We start from the raw sequence: 17,249 nt of genomic DNA, 5'->3' as shown, positions 1-17,249 counted from the left end.
CTTATAATTAGGAACGGAAGAAGTAGATAATCAAATATCTTTGTTGAAAACTTTATAGCAGATCCCGAGAATAAAGTTTATAACAACAAAATCAGAAACTAGAGTATGAAAGAGAGTATGAATGCAGTCGATTGCGAGAATTAATAGCAGAAAAGAAGAAATATCAATTTAGATTTGGATGCGAGACAAGAAGAGATTATGCATTTTATAGTTTTGCTTATTCGTTTTAGGTTTTACTTCTCAATTTTACGTTTTGGCTAATGAAATGTTGTGGGTGTGAAAATAAAATCGCTGGACTGGGGTTGTGAAAAAAAGATGAAGAGCTATTGGGCTGAATTCTAATAAATGTTTCCCTCTTGGTACTTTTTGGCTATATATACCCCCTATAAAACTAGTCTTGTTATATACACTCCTGCATAAATATTTTTTGGCCCAACTATAGGCATGGATCTTAAGTCGTCGCACCCCGAGCCTATACCTAAGGTCGGCTTTGGTTGCAGCACCAACACTTCTAATGCAACATGACTGAAATAGTGCTAGGACTAAACATCCTCGACCCGATTGTTGATTTGGCTGAAATTTCTTGTCAGAAAACGACACTTGTGTATCTAGGGTTTTAGCTCCACTTTAGAGTCAAAGTAGTGAGTTTGATTGTATTTTAGTTTAGTTTTGTAAAGGACTCAGTAAAAAGTCATGAAAGGTAAACAAAAAGGGGAAATAACCTTGAAACCATGAAAATGCACCAAAAACATAGAATTTTGTGATTGTAGTATATTTTTCTACAAGTTTATCAAGGAGAAGGAGGTGATGATGATGAGATATCTAAGAAATATTAAAGTGTTGAGTTTTTTTTTTTTTTTGGTTTGGCCCTCAATTTATAACTAAATTAAATTTTTGGCACATCAACATGTGGCACGCCAATCTCTAATTGTCACATCAGCTTGTTTCAAACAAAAAATATACATGACCAAAATTCACTAATATATATATATATATATATATATATATATATATATATTTTATCAAATAATCTAGCGACTAGAAATTCACTTGTGAATACGTGGGGTCGCTAACATATTTTAGTTGTTATATTTTAATATTCTATCGTTTATTGTTAATAAAAGCGAAAATATGAAGATTTAGTTTTGACGTTATTAATTAATTTATTATAATAAAATAATAGGAGATAGACAGAAGGGAATGAAGGAGTATCACAAGATAGGTTTGTGGTGTGTGAGACTGAATATATTAAAGAGAGATTCGTTGTGTGGAGGAGGGGTAGGATAGGAAAGATGATGATGATATCAAAGAACATCTATGGCAGTTCGGTAATTGTAATCATCTCTGTTGTTGTTGTTGTTGTACTTCTTCTTGTACTTTTGAAGAAGAAGCGTATTAACAAATTCTTATTCTTCTCCGCCTCATCATCATCTTCTTCAACAACAACAACATCCTCTTTCGTCTCCGATTCTACCAATTTAAACTCATCCAGGTACTGTACCTATTTCTTCCTTCTTCAATTTCATTTTACTTCATACCATACCATACCATAGCTCATATATTTTGTGTGAAATTAGTTTCACTGGAATGGAATTAGGACTCTTTACTTTAGTTAGAGACGATGATTAAGTGATATCTTTTTAATTTTCGAATAGGAGGAAACAAGACAACCTTACCACACCCTTAATTCTTCAATAAATTTCAGTATCTGTCTTTGCTGTCTTCAATCAGCATCATGTTTATTATTTGACAATGCAGAACCTCAAAGATTGTGACAAATGAAGATTTGAAGTTTTTAATGATGATTTTCGATGGAAATCTAAATGAGAATGCTAAATGGGAGGATGTCATAGATAAAAGAAACGATCATCTATGCTACAATGCAAAATCCTGCAAACCTAAGGTTACTGTAGTATAGACATTATTCTAATTTATCACTTGGAATGTATTGCTCATAGCTTTTTTGTGTCTTAATACTTTAACCTTACCAAGCTTCAATTGTTATATGATGAGTGAAACATCCCCCCATGTATGTTTTCCCTTTTTCTAACTTGCACAATGTGCAGGGAGGCCTAGGCACTGACATAAATGCAGACATAAACGCATCCTCTGCCACACTTTCTTCAATATTCAGCATATTCATTATAGTTCACTAGCAATCTATTTTGTCCAAGTTAAGGAAAAATATAAATTTTTATTTGACAATTGATCACAGACACAACGCATGACACGCTATATGCATACACAGTGCATGCGCATATGTGTATTATGCGCCATCTGAGCAGCATTTATTTGAGAGGTGTTAATATCAAATATTTTTGTATTATTGTATGATCAAAGACCATCTCTTTTCACATATTAACTTGATACACCTCCTAAAATACACGTTAGGGACAAAGGATGAATAGAGGAAGAACTAAAATTTGAATGAAGTATGCTGGATACCTTTAATATCATCCTTGAAATGTTAACTATGTTCACAATCTTTTTATATTTTAATTCAAATTTATTAAAAATTATTTATAAATTAAATGGAAGATATTTTTTTGTTAGGTGTTAAGCTATTGTTGAGGCTGTGTGTCTAAGATGTGTTTGTGTCTCGGCTGTATTTGTTGCATGGCCAAGCTGATTAGAAACAATATTTTAACTGGACACCCGGTTAAGAGTGTTTGACACGTCATACAAGTTCCAAACATGTTTATTCAAAAAAGAGAAGTGCCCATGCTTGATAGGTTGATTGTCTCTGTCCTACACAAGTCAATTTGTCTTATAATTAGTTATATGTTTTAGGCGTTTAAATGTAATTCTTTGGTGTCCTTCAAAATTGTAATTTTAAATTTGAATTTGGCAGCTTCTAATTTAATATCTTCTAATTTTATTGTTGTTTCTCCCTGGATGTTGCAGAATGGTCCCTTGAGATATTTGAGTGTGACCGTGTTCAATAATATTTCGGCTGAGATGCTAAGAAACTTCTACATGGACAATGACTACAGAAAACAATGGGATAAGACAGTGGTTGAGCACAATCAACTGCAGGTGGACAAATCTGATGGTTCTGAAGTTGGTCGTACGGTTAAAAAGTTCCCTCTTTTGAAACCTAGAGAATACGTGCTAACTTGGAAATTGTGGGAGGGGAGGGATAAAACATTTTACTGTTATATAAAGGTAATACATCCAATTATGGGGTTGCATTGATATAAATAATTGCTTTTTACAACCTTTTAGTGTTAATGCGCATTGTTATGCCTCATGTGTTCGCGACTGGTTTCTCATATGGATGTTGTTGTGGGCTCCATATCCCCACCCTCTTTCTCTTCCCCTGAATTTTTTGTCCTGTCATTAAACAAGAATTTTCCTAGAAATATATTGATCTAGAAATTAGAGATTAGAACTTGGAGGACACTGTTGTTTGCATGTATCACTATCCACTAGTATATCACAATTATCACCAGTCACCATATTCTGAAATATTTGCACATCAAACCTTTCCGACTTCTCATTCTGTACATATTTTGGATAGAAGCTCTTAGTCTTTGCATGACATTCATGCCTACCTTTTTTTCAAGCAATGATTTTTTGATGAATTTTTTTCTTTTAATCTTTGGTGAAACCTTGTTAGGAATGTGAACATACTTTGGCTCCACGGCAGAATAAATATGTACGGGTTGAGTTTTTCAGATCTGGCTGGCGAATAAGACAAGGTACGTTGTTTGACTTGTTTCAGTTTTTCCGTGAATTAACAACATTTTATGGGAATATTTATGATATAAATGTTATCTTTTTCTATCCTTATAAAAATGGTGAAGATCTCTCGACTCCATGTGTCATTTCTTCATGAAATTCAAACTAAAATTAATAACATGTCATGACAACTTAATTGTATTTCCGTGCATTTTTTTGGAGGTTAATGCATTCTTGTGCTTCCTTTTTATTTATATTTTTGTTTCTCAACAATTAGTGAATGATTTCTACTATGACATGACTGTTTTGTGACTGGCGATTATTATAGTACCTGGTAGAAATGCCTGTGAGATCACAATGTTTCATCAAGAAGATGCTGGTTTAAATGTGGAGATGGCAAAACTGGCATTTTCCAAAGGCATATGGAGCTATGTATGCAAGATGGATAATGCGCTCAGAAGATACTCTGCTGCAAGCGGGCATTTATCCAGTTCAGTTACCAGTTCAGTCAATTTAATGCAAAAGGTCAGTGCTATTAGTTAGTTTCACATATCAACATTTAATGTATTTTCTGGTTTCAACCTTCCGATTTTCCCATGCTGATGCCTTGTATTATAATTACGGGAGTGTTGCTTGAGGCAGATTTGCTTAAGACTTCAAAATAAAATGCTAAAGATGGCTAGTTATAACACCGTTACGTCGTTTACCAATAAACCAACTTTTAAATTTTAATTACTTCCTGTCTACGTTATACATCATGCATCTAACCTGTATTTTGTTCTGAGAGATGTACCAATCTCTTTCATTTAACTTAAATTAGTTTTCTTAAAATAAACAGCCTACCCTATGGAATTTTTTCATTGAGTAGAATATTTTAGTTTCCAGCAACTGTGTTCTCTGGGAACAATCCATTGATTAATTGATTTAATTTTTATCATCTTATGTGTGTATCATTCTTGGTAAAAGTTGTGACTGATGTTCTCTCAAAATAGAACTAGCCTAATTGTGATATGTAGCTTAACGACACATCCGATATAACTAACAAACAATCCCTTGTGTATAGGTACCGGCTTGCTTGGAATCCAGTACTAGCTACGCATCTTCATCTCATCCTACTATCATTCATGATCAAACTACTCACGAATCTCAAGTGCGTGTGATATCAAGAAGGCCATCCAGGAAATTTTTAGCCAATAGTGTGCTGCTTGTAGGGGGTGCAATATGTCTGTCACGTGGTCACTCTAGCCTAGGTGCTAAAGTTGCAATGGCATACATCTTCTCGAAATTACGTAAAACAAATTCAAACCAAACAAAACAAAGCTGAGTGATAAAGTAAAACATGTGTTGCAAAGTGTAAGATATTTATAAATGTAACAACTTTTATAGAATGTGAAATTTTTAACAAATTTTGTATGATTTATATATACGTGGGTATGTAATTAGTAATAGATTTACTTGTATTCTAAAGTGTTCAGCTCAACTTGACTCAAAAATTTGGTTCTAACTCGAAACTTAAGTTCACTATAAATCTTTTGGTTGAAACTTGGAATTGATTTAAGCTTGTGAATAGTTTGATATTTTGAGTGTTAGTTAAGTATAATTTATGACATGACATTTCTTTAGGTATTGCTTCACATAATATGTCGTTTGCCTTTACATGCGACTTATCTACTTGAGCTTGTTTTTTGCCAACAAATTTTAGTACGAAGGATGTATGTTAGTTTTTAGGTGACATTTGTTTCATTTCAAAATGACATACTCAACGTCATCTTTCTTCTTACTTTCAAGTCGATTTTATTTCATATAAACTAAAATTAATATATCGTTCAGAATACACACACGTGTATATATAGACAGACCCTTTTGGGTATAGAGTTACTATCTTGTTAATAGGGCTGGCAATGAACCGATCCAACTCGAAAATAGTTCGAAATTTGATTCGGTAATTGTTTCGTTGAACTTGGTTCATGAACCAAATGAGTCGAACTTGAGTTGAAAATTAAGCTCGTCAAATAAATGAGCCGAACTTGAACTACGTATAATTCGACTCGTTTGGTTCATGAACCAGCTCGATAATTCGACTCGTTTGGTTCATTTGATCCTATCCCATATATAAAAATATATCCTAAATCAATTACACTAATTTTTAAATGAAATATTATTTTTAACATTTTTCTTTGTCAAAGTTTTTTATTACCACTTTATTAACGATATAAAATAAAAATGTCCAACTGAATAAAAATAATGGTAATCCTCACCTAAAATTTTTTATATATCAATATAGTAAGTGGAGTATATAACATAATCCATACACTTTTTTTTTTTTTAAGGAACATAATCCATACACTTGAAAGTTTTAAGCTTGCTTGTTCAAAAAAAATAAAAATTAAGCTTGCAATTTTATGTCCCACATCGAAAATTTCGTGAAGAATGGAAAGCAACTTGTGTACTGTACATTCACCTACAATGCGAATGGAATTACAATAATATTAATTAATTAATTTAATTAATAGTATTTACCATTTTACGTAAGTGGTTTTTAGACCAATTACAAGGTTTGTGAGCTGTTTTTTGTGCCCTCATAAAAACCATAGTTGTTTTTGTCCCTTGGTTCATTTAATTTGAGTCTAGTTAATTTTTATCGAGTCGAATCGAGCTGAAAAAAGAGTTCGTGTCGAACTCGAGTCGAGTTTCGAACCGAGCAAAATCTTATCGAGTCGAGCCGAACTTAGACAGGTTCGATTCGATTCGACTCATTTCCAGCCCTACTTGTTAGTTTATCCCATTTTACATTATGTAGGACATGTAGAAGAAAATAGACAACACTATAAGTAAAAAGACAACACTAAAAGTAGATGAAAATTGTTCTTCTCCCTTTCAAAATTGCTTATTCCCTTGACCCAACAGCAGTTAACTCACGATATTTTTCAGCGGTATCTCACACTGACACTTTTTAGATCGGTTCAATCACTTTTTAAGTCGGGTCAACTGATCTTAAAAGTGACAACGTGAGCTAAAATAAATGTTTTTAATCATTGCAAATATTATATATATTTTTTATGCTTTTGGAACTTGTTGTTTCTCTTGGCTCCTATAATATTCCTTTAAGTTGGATTTTTTACTTTTTTTAATAATTTTACATAATGTGAAAAATTGATTTTGGTCCCTCCACTTAGTACATAAACTAAGATGAATATTTTATGGATTAGTTTGAAGCTGAACAAAATTTTAGAAGAATTGTAAACATGAGGGTACACTGTACAAGTAACTCCGCAAAAGAGTGGGAGCCTTACACCAAATACCTGTTTTTCCTTTTCCCTCCTAATTTTAGCCAAAAAAACTACTTGCCAACCAACCAACCATGTTTCTTTTGTTTTGTTTTGTTTCATTCAATGTAATGTTGTTGTATTAAACTTGTCGTTGTTGTATTCATTGTGTTGGATCATCAATACACAAATCAAAACGCGCACTTCCATAATTGATTTGTGCTGCGTTTTGGCATCATTGAGGAAGAAGATGCATATCAACCACAACCTCTCGTGGTTGTGGATTATTGTTTTGATCTCAACCGCCTCAGTACAATGCAAAACCTCCTCCCAAGATGGTTGGTGATGATTGATTGATGAATGCTTTTCTACCTTTTTCCTCCTCATCTTATCATTTATTTTCATGTTTGTTAATGTTTTGTTTCAAATCATATCAACAGTTTCAGCCCTTAATGTAATGTACACCAGCTTGAATTCTCCTTCTCAACTCTCTGGCTGGAAATCAAGCGGAGGTGATCCTTGTGGTGAAAATTGGGAAGGAATCAAATGCTCTGGCTCATCTGTCACAGAAATGTAATAATAATAATTACATTATCATTATTTTTCTCTGTCATTAATTATTGAATATATATCTATATATATTGAATATTAATTGATTGTGTCATTTTGAACAGAAATTTATCTGATCTGGGACTTAGTGGATCGTTGGGCTACCAGTTATCACAGTTAACATCTGTTACCGACTTGTGAGGACCATATACTCAAATACAACCCTCCTTTCTTTTTTATTTCTCATTTTTCATTAACAATCCCACAGCATTACTTAAATGTCATGCATTCATTTTTCATAGTGCAGTGATTTGAGCAACAACAATTTCAAGGGTGACATACCGTATCAACTCCCTCCAAATGCTCGTAACGTGTAAGTAACGTTAATTAACGGGCTCTTCATGCTCTTGTTTAGGAGTTTTTGTGAATTTCAGACTATTTTCTCTTTGGCATGTAAAGTTAGAGATAAATTATTCAAAAGTTTAAATGTCTGTTTTATATTGTTATTCATCATTGTTTGCTTACATTCTTAATCAACCATGTTTGGATTTATCACCTTTATTTTTGAGCAAGATCAAATATCTAATCTGCTATAAACAAAATTTCTTCTATAGGTAATGTTATTGCATTTGATTGGCTTTATATGTTTGTCACTAATAATTCTGTTTTCTGGTTATACAGAGATCTTTCTAAGAATGCGTTCACTGGAAACATACCTTACTCCATTGGTCAGATGAAAGAACTAACTTCTCTGTAAGAAAAGTTCATTTCTACTTTTATTTTCCAAAAATTTTCTCAGAACTTTTCTTTTAATTTCTCAATATATTATGTGTGCAGAAATCTTGCACATAATAAGCTCAATAATCAGCTGGGGGATATGTTTACGACCCTCACTAAACTCAAACAATTGTAAGTGTAACCATACTTGTGGTAAGGAGTTGAGGGAGAAGCTATTATTTCATTATTTATTTTTTTTGGAGTACTATAATTCATATTTTCATATATGACTTCTGCCACTTTTATTTTATATACTATATGAAAATGGTCCTTCTTTGTATTTAGGTATGTATTTGGAACATCAGTTATAAGCTTTTCTCTTTCTTATTTGCTTTCTTAGTATCATCATACATTAAATTTCTATCGACTGTTAATCATTACAATATAGGGATGTATCATTCAATTCACTGTCAGGAGAACTGCCTCAGAGTTTGAAATCAGCAACGAGCCTCAAGAAGATGTAAGAAATGAATCACTATCACTGTTAAGGAACACACACACACTAGTTGACAACTGCACTGATAACTTCTATTTGTCTTTGTACAGATATCTGCAAAACAATCAATTATCTGGTTCAATAAATGTCCTTGCCTACCCTCCACTTGACGATGTGTAAGTTTATCTTTACCCACCGTAGAATGACTTTCCATCCCTCCCACTTCCTCCTTTATGAAATGTTCAAGTACCTCCATATATTTTAATTTAACGACGAGTCAATTAAATTTTCAAAATGTGAATAGCAATGCAATCTATTGAAGGAATGTTTGATAAACCTGAACTTATATAGTGGGTTGGATTTGCTTATCCTAGGGGCTGAGCATAAACAATTTAATCACTATTATGATTTTTGACAGGAATGTTGAGAACAACAAATTTACTGGTTGGATTCCTGAGGAGTTAAAGGATATAAATAGTTTGCAGTAAGTATTATGTTACACTTATTTTTTGAAGGATACCGTACTTGGGTTGTATCTCTAAATTTTTGTTGTTAATTACAAAGAACTGGAGGAAACTCTTGGAAAACTGGGCCAGCACCACCTCCTCCTCCCGGTACACCTCCTATCAAGCATCATTCCGAGGAAAAGGAAGGAAAATCATCAAATTCTCTTGTTACTGGATTGATTATAGCTGGCATTGCCTTTGGTGCGCTGGTCGTCATCATACTCATTGCTGCTCTTTTTAAAAGAAAGTCATCATATGCTTCTTCACGTTTTATTGATGAAGAGAGGCGTAGCCAGCACAGATCCTTTACACCCCTTGCATCTCAGGAGTTGACTAAAGATTTAGGTGGTAATGACACAGAATACAAAGGTGGCTTTTTTTCATTCACAAATTTCATAATACTTTCTGTTTTATTCCCGACTTTATGTGATTCATATTTTCCATGTTGTGTTGAAATTTTTCTATATTTATGACAAGGAATATGATCCTCTATAGGACTCTAAAATTTTGAAGTTGCAGAATGCAATTTAAAATCTTGATCTATATTGTAAAATATAACCGTGGTGTAAAAGGATAGTCTTGTCGCAATTATTAGATTTGGATTCTTTGCAGCAACTACACCATGCAGCTCAGTGCAGAGCCATCACATCTGTGTTTATAATTTCTCTCAGGTCTAATGGCTTTGCAACAAGCTACATCGTGTCGCTGCTGCAGAGAATCAATCCATACAAAGAGTGGTTGCTATGTGACTAGACGTCATGAGTTCGAGTTCTTGAATTAGCATCTTTCAAATGTAGAGTAAATACAACTACACTAGAACCACAATGGATCCAACCCTTGTTTGGACATCACTATAGTGGGAGCTCTTTAGCGCCAGTTTCCGTTTTACAACTGGAAACTAGAGTGCGAAATGAACATCATGAGGACTACCAACTAGAGTAGTCTTATGTTATTATCTTAGGTTGAATTTCCTTACCCAACTCAATAGCACAGACAGCAAAGAACAAGAACAAAGAAGGAATAAAATGAAAGGTGGTGCAGAAGAGAGACGGGGAGCCACAATTCCAAGAGAGTTAATAAGTGAAAGGGAATGATTGCCTAAAGATAAAATCTATTTGTAGAATTGGACAGATCTTAAATCTTTGGAATAGTTGATCATTGACAAGCTTTTGGTGTTTGTTTATAAAAGAAATTATTACCTCTGTATATAGGTTTTAAAGTCAATTTGGCACATTTTGACAATGGCCAATATGGAGTTGACATTATCATATAACTGTTTTCTGATGTTATATTGGTGACAGGATTTAAGGCAATGGATTCGACTTCAATTGACATAATGGCTTTACAAAAAAATCCATCAGTTAGTGTTAGGTCATCAGTCTCTGATTGTGTCCAAAACTTTAATGACAATGAGTTTGCAAATCGTCTAAATTCTAGAAAAAGCGCATCAATCCGCTGTACTGCTTTTTCATTGGGGGAGTTGCAAACTGGTACTGCTAACTTTGCTTCAGGCCGACTTCTTGGTGAAGGATCCATTGGACCTGTTTATCGTGCCAAATATGCTGATGGAAAGGTACTTTCTGTTATATAAACTAGTCATGGATACACTGGTATTAGTACATGCATATGTATGTCCATGACATATTCATAAGATGTCCATGACATATGCAAATATGACACCTGTGTTCATGTCTGAATTGTGTTCAAAAATGTCTAAACTAAAATTTAACGCTTATTGGGTTAGGCTGCAGTTAAATTAAAAAAGTAAAATTAATTACTTCTGAACTGAGGGAAAACCTAAACCATATACTTTTTAAAAAAAATCAGGTACTGGCTGTAAAAAAATTAAACCCTTCACTTATTGATGAGGGTTCTCCTGAGGAATTCACTCAGATTCTATCAAACATGTGCAAACTTCGTCATCCAAATATTGCGGAGCTTGTTGGCTATTGTTCAGAACAGGGGCACATGTTAGTATATGAGTATTTCAGAAATGGTTCTCTCCACGACTTTTTACACTTATCAGATGACTTCAGCAAACCACTAACTTGGAACACCAGAGTCAGAATCGCATTGGGCACTGCTCGGGCTGTTGAGTTAGTCTTCTACATCTAGCATATAGTACTTGAATTTTGATATAACTTTTATGACATTATGCATAACCTATTCATGCATGTGAATTTGCATCTATTTTATTAATGCAAGTATCATAGCAGTGGTCTACGTAGCGGTGTTACATGCAACATTCTTCCAAAATAGTACTACATTCCTCTTTGAAATTCTGACAATACGCCTTTTTGCTTTTTACAATCAAGGTTTTAATTTACTTTATTGCATTTAAATATTATTAAAACCATTTTTTATGGTCACAATCTATATGTTCAGGTACCTACATGAAGCTTGTTCTCCGCCATTACTTCACAAGAATATCAAATCCGCCAATATTTTGCTTGACACAGATTTGAATCCCCGTCTCTCAGACTATGGTTTGGCATCCTTCCACCAGGTTTTTCTTGTTTCTGTCTCCTAGACTTTGGAATTCTGACAGGTTCTTTTTAAAATTCTTAAAAATGAGAAGCATAAATATGTAGAACAGTTTGTTTTCTGCCAATTATATTGCATGCATATTTTTTAATTGAAAGAAAAAAAGTGCCTTAAACTGTATTAGGCGATGTCCTCAATGGAAATTTGAACTCGGTCCCTCTGGGTAATTTACACAGTCAAAAACGTTCCCTTAATTAGCTCATCTAACATGCTCATGCTCATCAATAAGCTTTGTGACATCATAAAAATATCAATAGTAATGATTGTATTGTTCTCATGCACGCAGCGTACTAGCCAAAATCTTGGGGCAGGATATAATGCACCAGAATGCACAAAACCATCAGCCTATACCCTGAAGAGCGATGTATACAGTTTTGGGGTAGTGATGCTCGAACTTTTTACAGGTCGAATGCCTTTAGACAGGTAAAGTGCTTTGCTTACATACATATATTCTCTTCTCTCTTTCTATGCAATAATATTCTATTCCATGTGTTGATGTTTGAGATTAATTCTGGTTCCTTATCTGTCTTTCTTTCTTCAGTTCAAAGCCAAAATCAGAGCAAAGCCTCGTTCGTTGGGCTACGCCACAGCTTCGTGACATAAACGCTGTGGAAAAGATGGTAGACCCTGCATTGCGGGGACTTTACCCTCCTAAATCACTCTTTCGATTTGCTGACATCGTCGCCCTTTGTGTTCAGGTGTCTTACATTATAAATTCATTATATTTGTTACTCCATTACAAATGTGTGTATATGTACTAATACTAACTGATATGCTTTTTTCTATTAGTCTGAGCCCGAATTTCGGCCATCTGCATCAGAGGTGGTTCAGGCATTGGTGCGATTAGTTCAACGTTCAAGTTTGAAAATGAGAGAGGATCTTGGTGCAATTGGTCGGACAGATGATTATGATGATTGAGTTGAATGAAGCGAAATGAAAACATCTTTGCCATCCACCAAAGTAGAATTTTCAGTTATTTTCCATTATTTGATTCAATGTTTTTTATTCTATTCTTTCAAAGTAGTCATAGGTTGTCCGAGAGATGTTTGTGCAAGATCATTAAGACTTTTTTGGGGGGGACACTAGGTAGATAATTGTTGAGGTTTGTGAAAATGAAAAAAACTACTGTACAGTGTACACCAAAAAAAGTTCAATTTTATGTGACACTGAGACTATGTCAGCAAGAAGATTGTTAATAAAGTATAAGCAACCATTTTGACACAAGAAAACAAACATCCACTCAGCAAAATATGTAATTTCCATATTTATTATAGATTATTCTATCTAGCAGTAGATCAAAGTTTAAGGGTAAGTTTTTTTTCTTTTTTTCTACATTCAAAAGTTTAAAAGAAGGATCAATAACTGAGAATACAAAACCATCAAATATGTTTCTCCATTTTTCACAATTTTTTGGTTTGTTCCCGTCTAATAAATTTAACTGAAAAGTTAGATCTAATATAAAGGATTTCTCTACACTCATAAAAAGAGAACCATCCACCTTTGAGCTATTAATAGAAATAAGTAATAACCACTACTTCATAATAAGTTAAAAAATGACAATATTTAATTTAAATTGACCAAATTAATAACCACTACTTCAGAATCAAATGGAACACTACATTTTAAAAAAATGACAATATTTAATTTCAATAGACCAAATTAATAACCACTACTTCATAATCAAGTAGAACACTATATTTTTAAACCAACTAATAGATCAAATTAGCCTTTTTTTTAGAAAGGTCAGATGTCCAATCTATACAAACAAAGTTTGACTCTGTCCAGCCTCTTGCCACCCTTATGTCTTGAAAATTGTTGTTGACACATCTTTTTAGGCTGAGAAACACGAGTAAAATACCAAAATACCATTCGGTAGTTAACTGCCGAGGAAATATGAAACCGTCTGCAGTTAACTACCGAGGTTTTCCTCGACAGTTAACTACCGAGGTTTTCCTGAGCAATAAACTGTCGAAGCGTCCTGAAGCCAAAGCAGAGGCAGTAGCTTCATTTACTAAACTTGTAATGTGTTTCAAACACAACAAATGTACCTTTTTTTTACGCATAATGGTCCAAATCACAAAACAAATATTGGCGCAAATGCACAACTTAATTAAACCAACATTTTTACCATTAAACAAAGTAAAATAATCCAATGAAATGAAAACTAATGTCATCAAAATACGAATATACAAACCAATGTCATCAAAATACCAAAACTAAAAAACAAGTCCTAAAAAACGAACTACTGCTGGTCCTGGTCCAGCTGATGCTGCTAGTGCCTCCTCCTCAGCCTCTAGCCTTGCCTTCTGGCCAATATCGGCACGATCTACTCTCTAACATGGCTCATGGCCTGAAACCATTGCTGAGGGCTCATGACCTACTCCTGGGCCATCTGTGCATCAGCATAGGCAACAACGCCGCTAACCATGTCATAGGTATCAGGCGAGCTTCTCGCCTCGTACCGCTCCCACTACTCTGCAATGATCTGCTCCTCATTTGGAGGCCTCAGAATATCTCCTAGAAGAAGTGACAAAATCTGAGGGTGAGACACAACGGTGTACCATCGTACATAGCCATCCGCCATACGCCATGTCTGCTCTCCTGCATGCTCACCCCAATCGGCCGCCTTAAGCGTGTGAGTGCGGAAGTCGACGAAAGCCTGCACAATCTGAGCCGATGACAGCTCTACAACATCCGACAGATGTCTAGGGATGGTCTGGACGTATCCGTACTGCCTCAAAACCCTCTCGGCCAAGTGACGGAACACCCTACGATCACCGCACATAATCCAGCCTGAATACCATAATACCTCCTCGAAAGCCTGGATGTCCATGTGCTCTTCGTACGACCTCCAACATACTTCATCAAACGTAATACGATCAAGCAATGACCGATAGGTCACCCCCTCTCCATGACCCTTCTGAAGCTTCCACCTCGCCGCAGCCGGTAAGTTTTCAACATAGTCGGTGTTTGGATCAACACTATAAAACTTAAGGAAAGTGCGCCAAAAACCATGCCTTCCCAAACCAAACAAATCACATTTATAAATTATTACGCACGAAAAATATAACAAAAAAATAAAATATAAGTTTCTTATAGTGAGCAATGTCACGCTTCCCCCAATAGCTCTGTCCCCAAACAACAAGCATCCAACCAAGTAGAGAAGGTAACACTTCACACAATAAGTCCTAACCCTCTCCAACTCCTCTGGATCCTCTGTATCCGCCAATATGTTAGCCCTACCAAGGCTAGTCGTATATAATTCCTTCAGCTTTGGATAACTAACCCAAGTGCCTCACCAGTAGTGCCTCTCCCTCATGTTTCAACATCTTCTTTCGATGGCCCAACATCCGCCCTTCAATCTGAAGATGCATAAGATATGCAACATCATCCAAAGTCACAGTCATCTCCCCCATGGGCATGTGAAAAGTGTTGGTCTCGGGATGTCACCTCTCACATAGAGTCATCAGCAAAGCATGAGGCACAGTGGCGTAGCCCAAGAAAACCAAATCATGTAACCCGTTCTCCTTAAGCGGATCGCAAAACCATTTTTGATTGCCGTTTGGACGTCCGAGACTCAAAATCTTAGCCCCATGATTAATCGGTTTTACATAACGCTTCTTACGACACTGAAATAATAGAAAAATAAACATAGTTTAAACAATGTAAACATTTAACTAATAAAAATAAAACTGAACAAATGCAAAAATAAAAATCGCAAATTTAAATTGTCGCACATATTTTTAATTTAAGACATAACACATGTAAAACTTAAAAAAAAACACATAACAAAAATAATTTAAATCATAATTAAACATAAAGAAAAAATAAAAGTTGAAATAAAGAAAATATAAGAAAATAATTAAACATAAAGAAAATAATTAAAAAAAACACGAATAAAAGTTGATACAATAATTACACAAACACACATATAAAGAAAATAATTAAACATAAAGAAAAAACATTTAAAAAAATTACATTTATGTTCTCTGTATTATACCAAAGTGGCAATGCCACATGCTTGGCATAAGAGTACAGCAGAGATAGATTTACCGGTCCTCCAAGAAAGGGAGGGTCCACAGGTAACACTTCCGGGGCACCGCTGCTGCTGTAACGCCCCGGATTTTGGTCCAAGACATTACGCCTAAATCATTCTCATTTTTAGAAAATCACAAAACCTATACAAAATTCTTAACATAATGTAATTAAAATTCTTAAACTAATATCATTCAAAATTACTTCTAAAATTACAATTCAATAAAAACTCAATTTCGTCCCCCGTACGCACTTCAAGCAAAAACTTCAAAGCATAGACCATCTCTTCTTTGGTATCTAAAATGTTAGTGTAAGGATCAATTTCCTTATCCAAATTGGTTCATACTCAAGCACCAGAAACTATGTCATAAAATAGATAATATCAAAACTTCTCAATCAAAAGATTTAAGAAAATACATTCAAGTCATATGCTTCGAAGTAAGGTTCACGCACATCTTATTTGCAATAAAATAGTTTAATCACTTATCTAACACACAGATGAATAAAGACACACATATGTATAGCAGACCCAATGCAATGCAGTAAGATGCATGCTCTTATAACTATATGATCCGGATATAACCCGCCACACAGGCACCACACAGATGCATATGCCATGCATGATCATGAAAATAAATGCAATATGATATTAACCCGCCACTAAGGCACCACACAGAATATAATCGTAACCCGCCACTAAGGCACCACACAGAATATAATAGTAACCCGCCACTTAGGCACAACAATGCAATATGATATTTACCCGCCACAAAGGCACCACACAGAAAATAATTATATATCTCACATCACCATGAACATGATCAAAAACAATCTTTTCAATAAGACTCACATTTTCATCTCTTTTCATTTTCCTTAATTAATCAAAATCTAACATGTCCTTCTCAGCATCACAAAAACATACAAACATAATAAAATAAAATACAATTAACATTCCACATCACATCATACACAACTATCATATAAAACTCAATTAAAATAATCACTTTTATAAAATATTAGATTTTACCACGTAAGAAAATATTAGATTTTACCACGTAAGAAAATATTTTAATTGTTTTTCTTTTCAAGAGACAAGAATTGCTACCACTATTTAATAACACAGTCCTAACACTTAGTATGGACGTATGGGAAAAAACCCTTACCTCGTAAGCTTTCCTTCCAATCAAACGACTACAAGCATGCACGATTTCTCTCGCTCTAGACTCCGTTGAAAACGAATAACCACATGTTGGGAAATGTTTTCTAAAATTTAACCCGATGGAACTGTGAATGAATGCTCGGCCACAATTCCACAACAACATGTTCAGGGGAAACGAAAGTAAGTTCCACGAAACAGTAATTTCATGATTAGAGATTGGAGAATAAAATTAAACTAAAAAATAGGACATGGAGTACCTTAGGACATACACGAATTTTGTGAGGAATAAACTCTAG

General features: G+C 34.5%; 2 protein-coding genes across 3 annotated transcripts; both read left to right on the top strand.

Moving 5' to 3' along the window:
* Positions 1-1,197: 1,197 nt before the first annotated feature.
* Positions 1,198-5,256, top strand: LOC11420462 (uncharacterized). The gene is made up of 6 exons (XM_003604068.4): positions 1,198-1,492; positions 1,759-1,903; positions 2,905-3,165; positions 3,620-3,701; positions 4,010-4,206; positions 4,745-5,256. The coding sequence occupies exons 1-6, from the start codon at positions 1,293-1,295 to the stop codon at positions 5,003-5,005; spliced, it is 1,146 nt and encodes a 381-aa protein (XP_003604116.1). The 5' UTR covers positions 1,198-1,292; the 3' UTR covers positions 5,006-5,256.
* Positions 5,257-6,491: 1,235 nt separating this feature from the next.
* Positions 6,492-13,013, top strand: LOC11421552 (protein STRUBBELIG-RECEPTOR FAMILY 5). 2 transcript variants are annotated; one of them, XM_039833062.1, is made up of 16 exons: positions 6,492-7,285; positions 7,388-7,520; positions 7,622-7,693; positions 7,804-7,869; positions 8,178-8,249; positions 8,334-8,405; positions 8,662-8,733; positions 8,820-8,885; positions 9,128-9,193; positions 9,274-9,584; positions 10,517-10,788; positions 11,043-11,311; positions 11,601-11,721; positions 12,046-12,182; positions 12,301-12,457; positions 12,549-13,013. In XM_039833062.1, the coding sequence occupies exons 1-16, from the start codon at positions 7,198-7,200 to the stop codon at positions 12,675-12,677; spliced, it is 2,103 nt and encodes a 700-aa protein (XP_039688996.1). In that variant the 5' UTR covers positions 6,492-7,197; the 3' UTR covers positions 12,678-13,013. The 2 variants fall into 2 exon arrangements, with proteins under 2 accessions (XP_039688996.1, XP_039688997.1); XM_039833063.1 differs by lacking the exon at positions 6,492-7,285 and having other exon boundaries at positions 7,455-7,520; positions 7,799-7,869; positions 12,549-12,938.
* The last annotated feature ends 4,236 nt before the right edge of the window (positions 13,014-17,249 follow it).

Source organism: Medicago truncatula, chromosome 4 (assembly GCF_003473485.1).
Source record: "Medicago truncatula cultivar Jemalong A17 chromosome 4, MtrunA17r5.0-ANR, whole genome shotgun sequence".
Classification (NCBI taxonomy): Eukaryota; Viridiplantae; Streptophyta; class Magnoliopsida; order Fabales; family Fabaceae; genus Medicago; species Medicago truncatula.
This window is presented reverse-complemented; position numbering and strand designations above follow the sequence as displayed.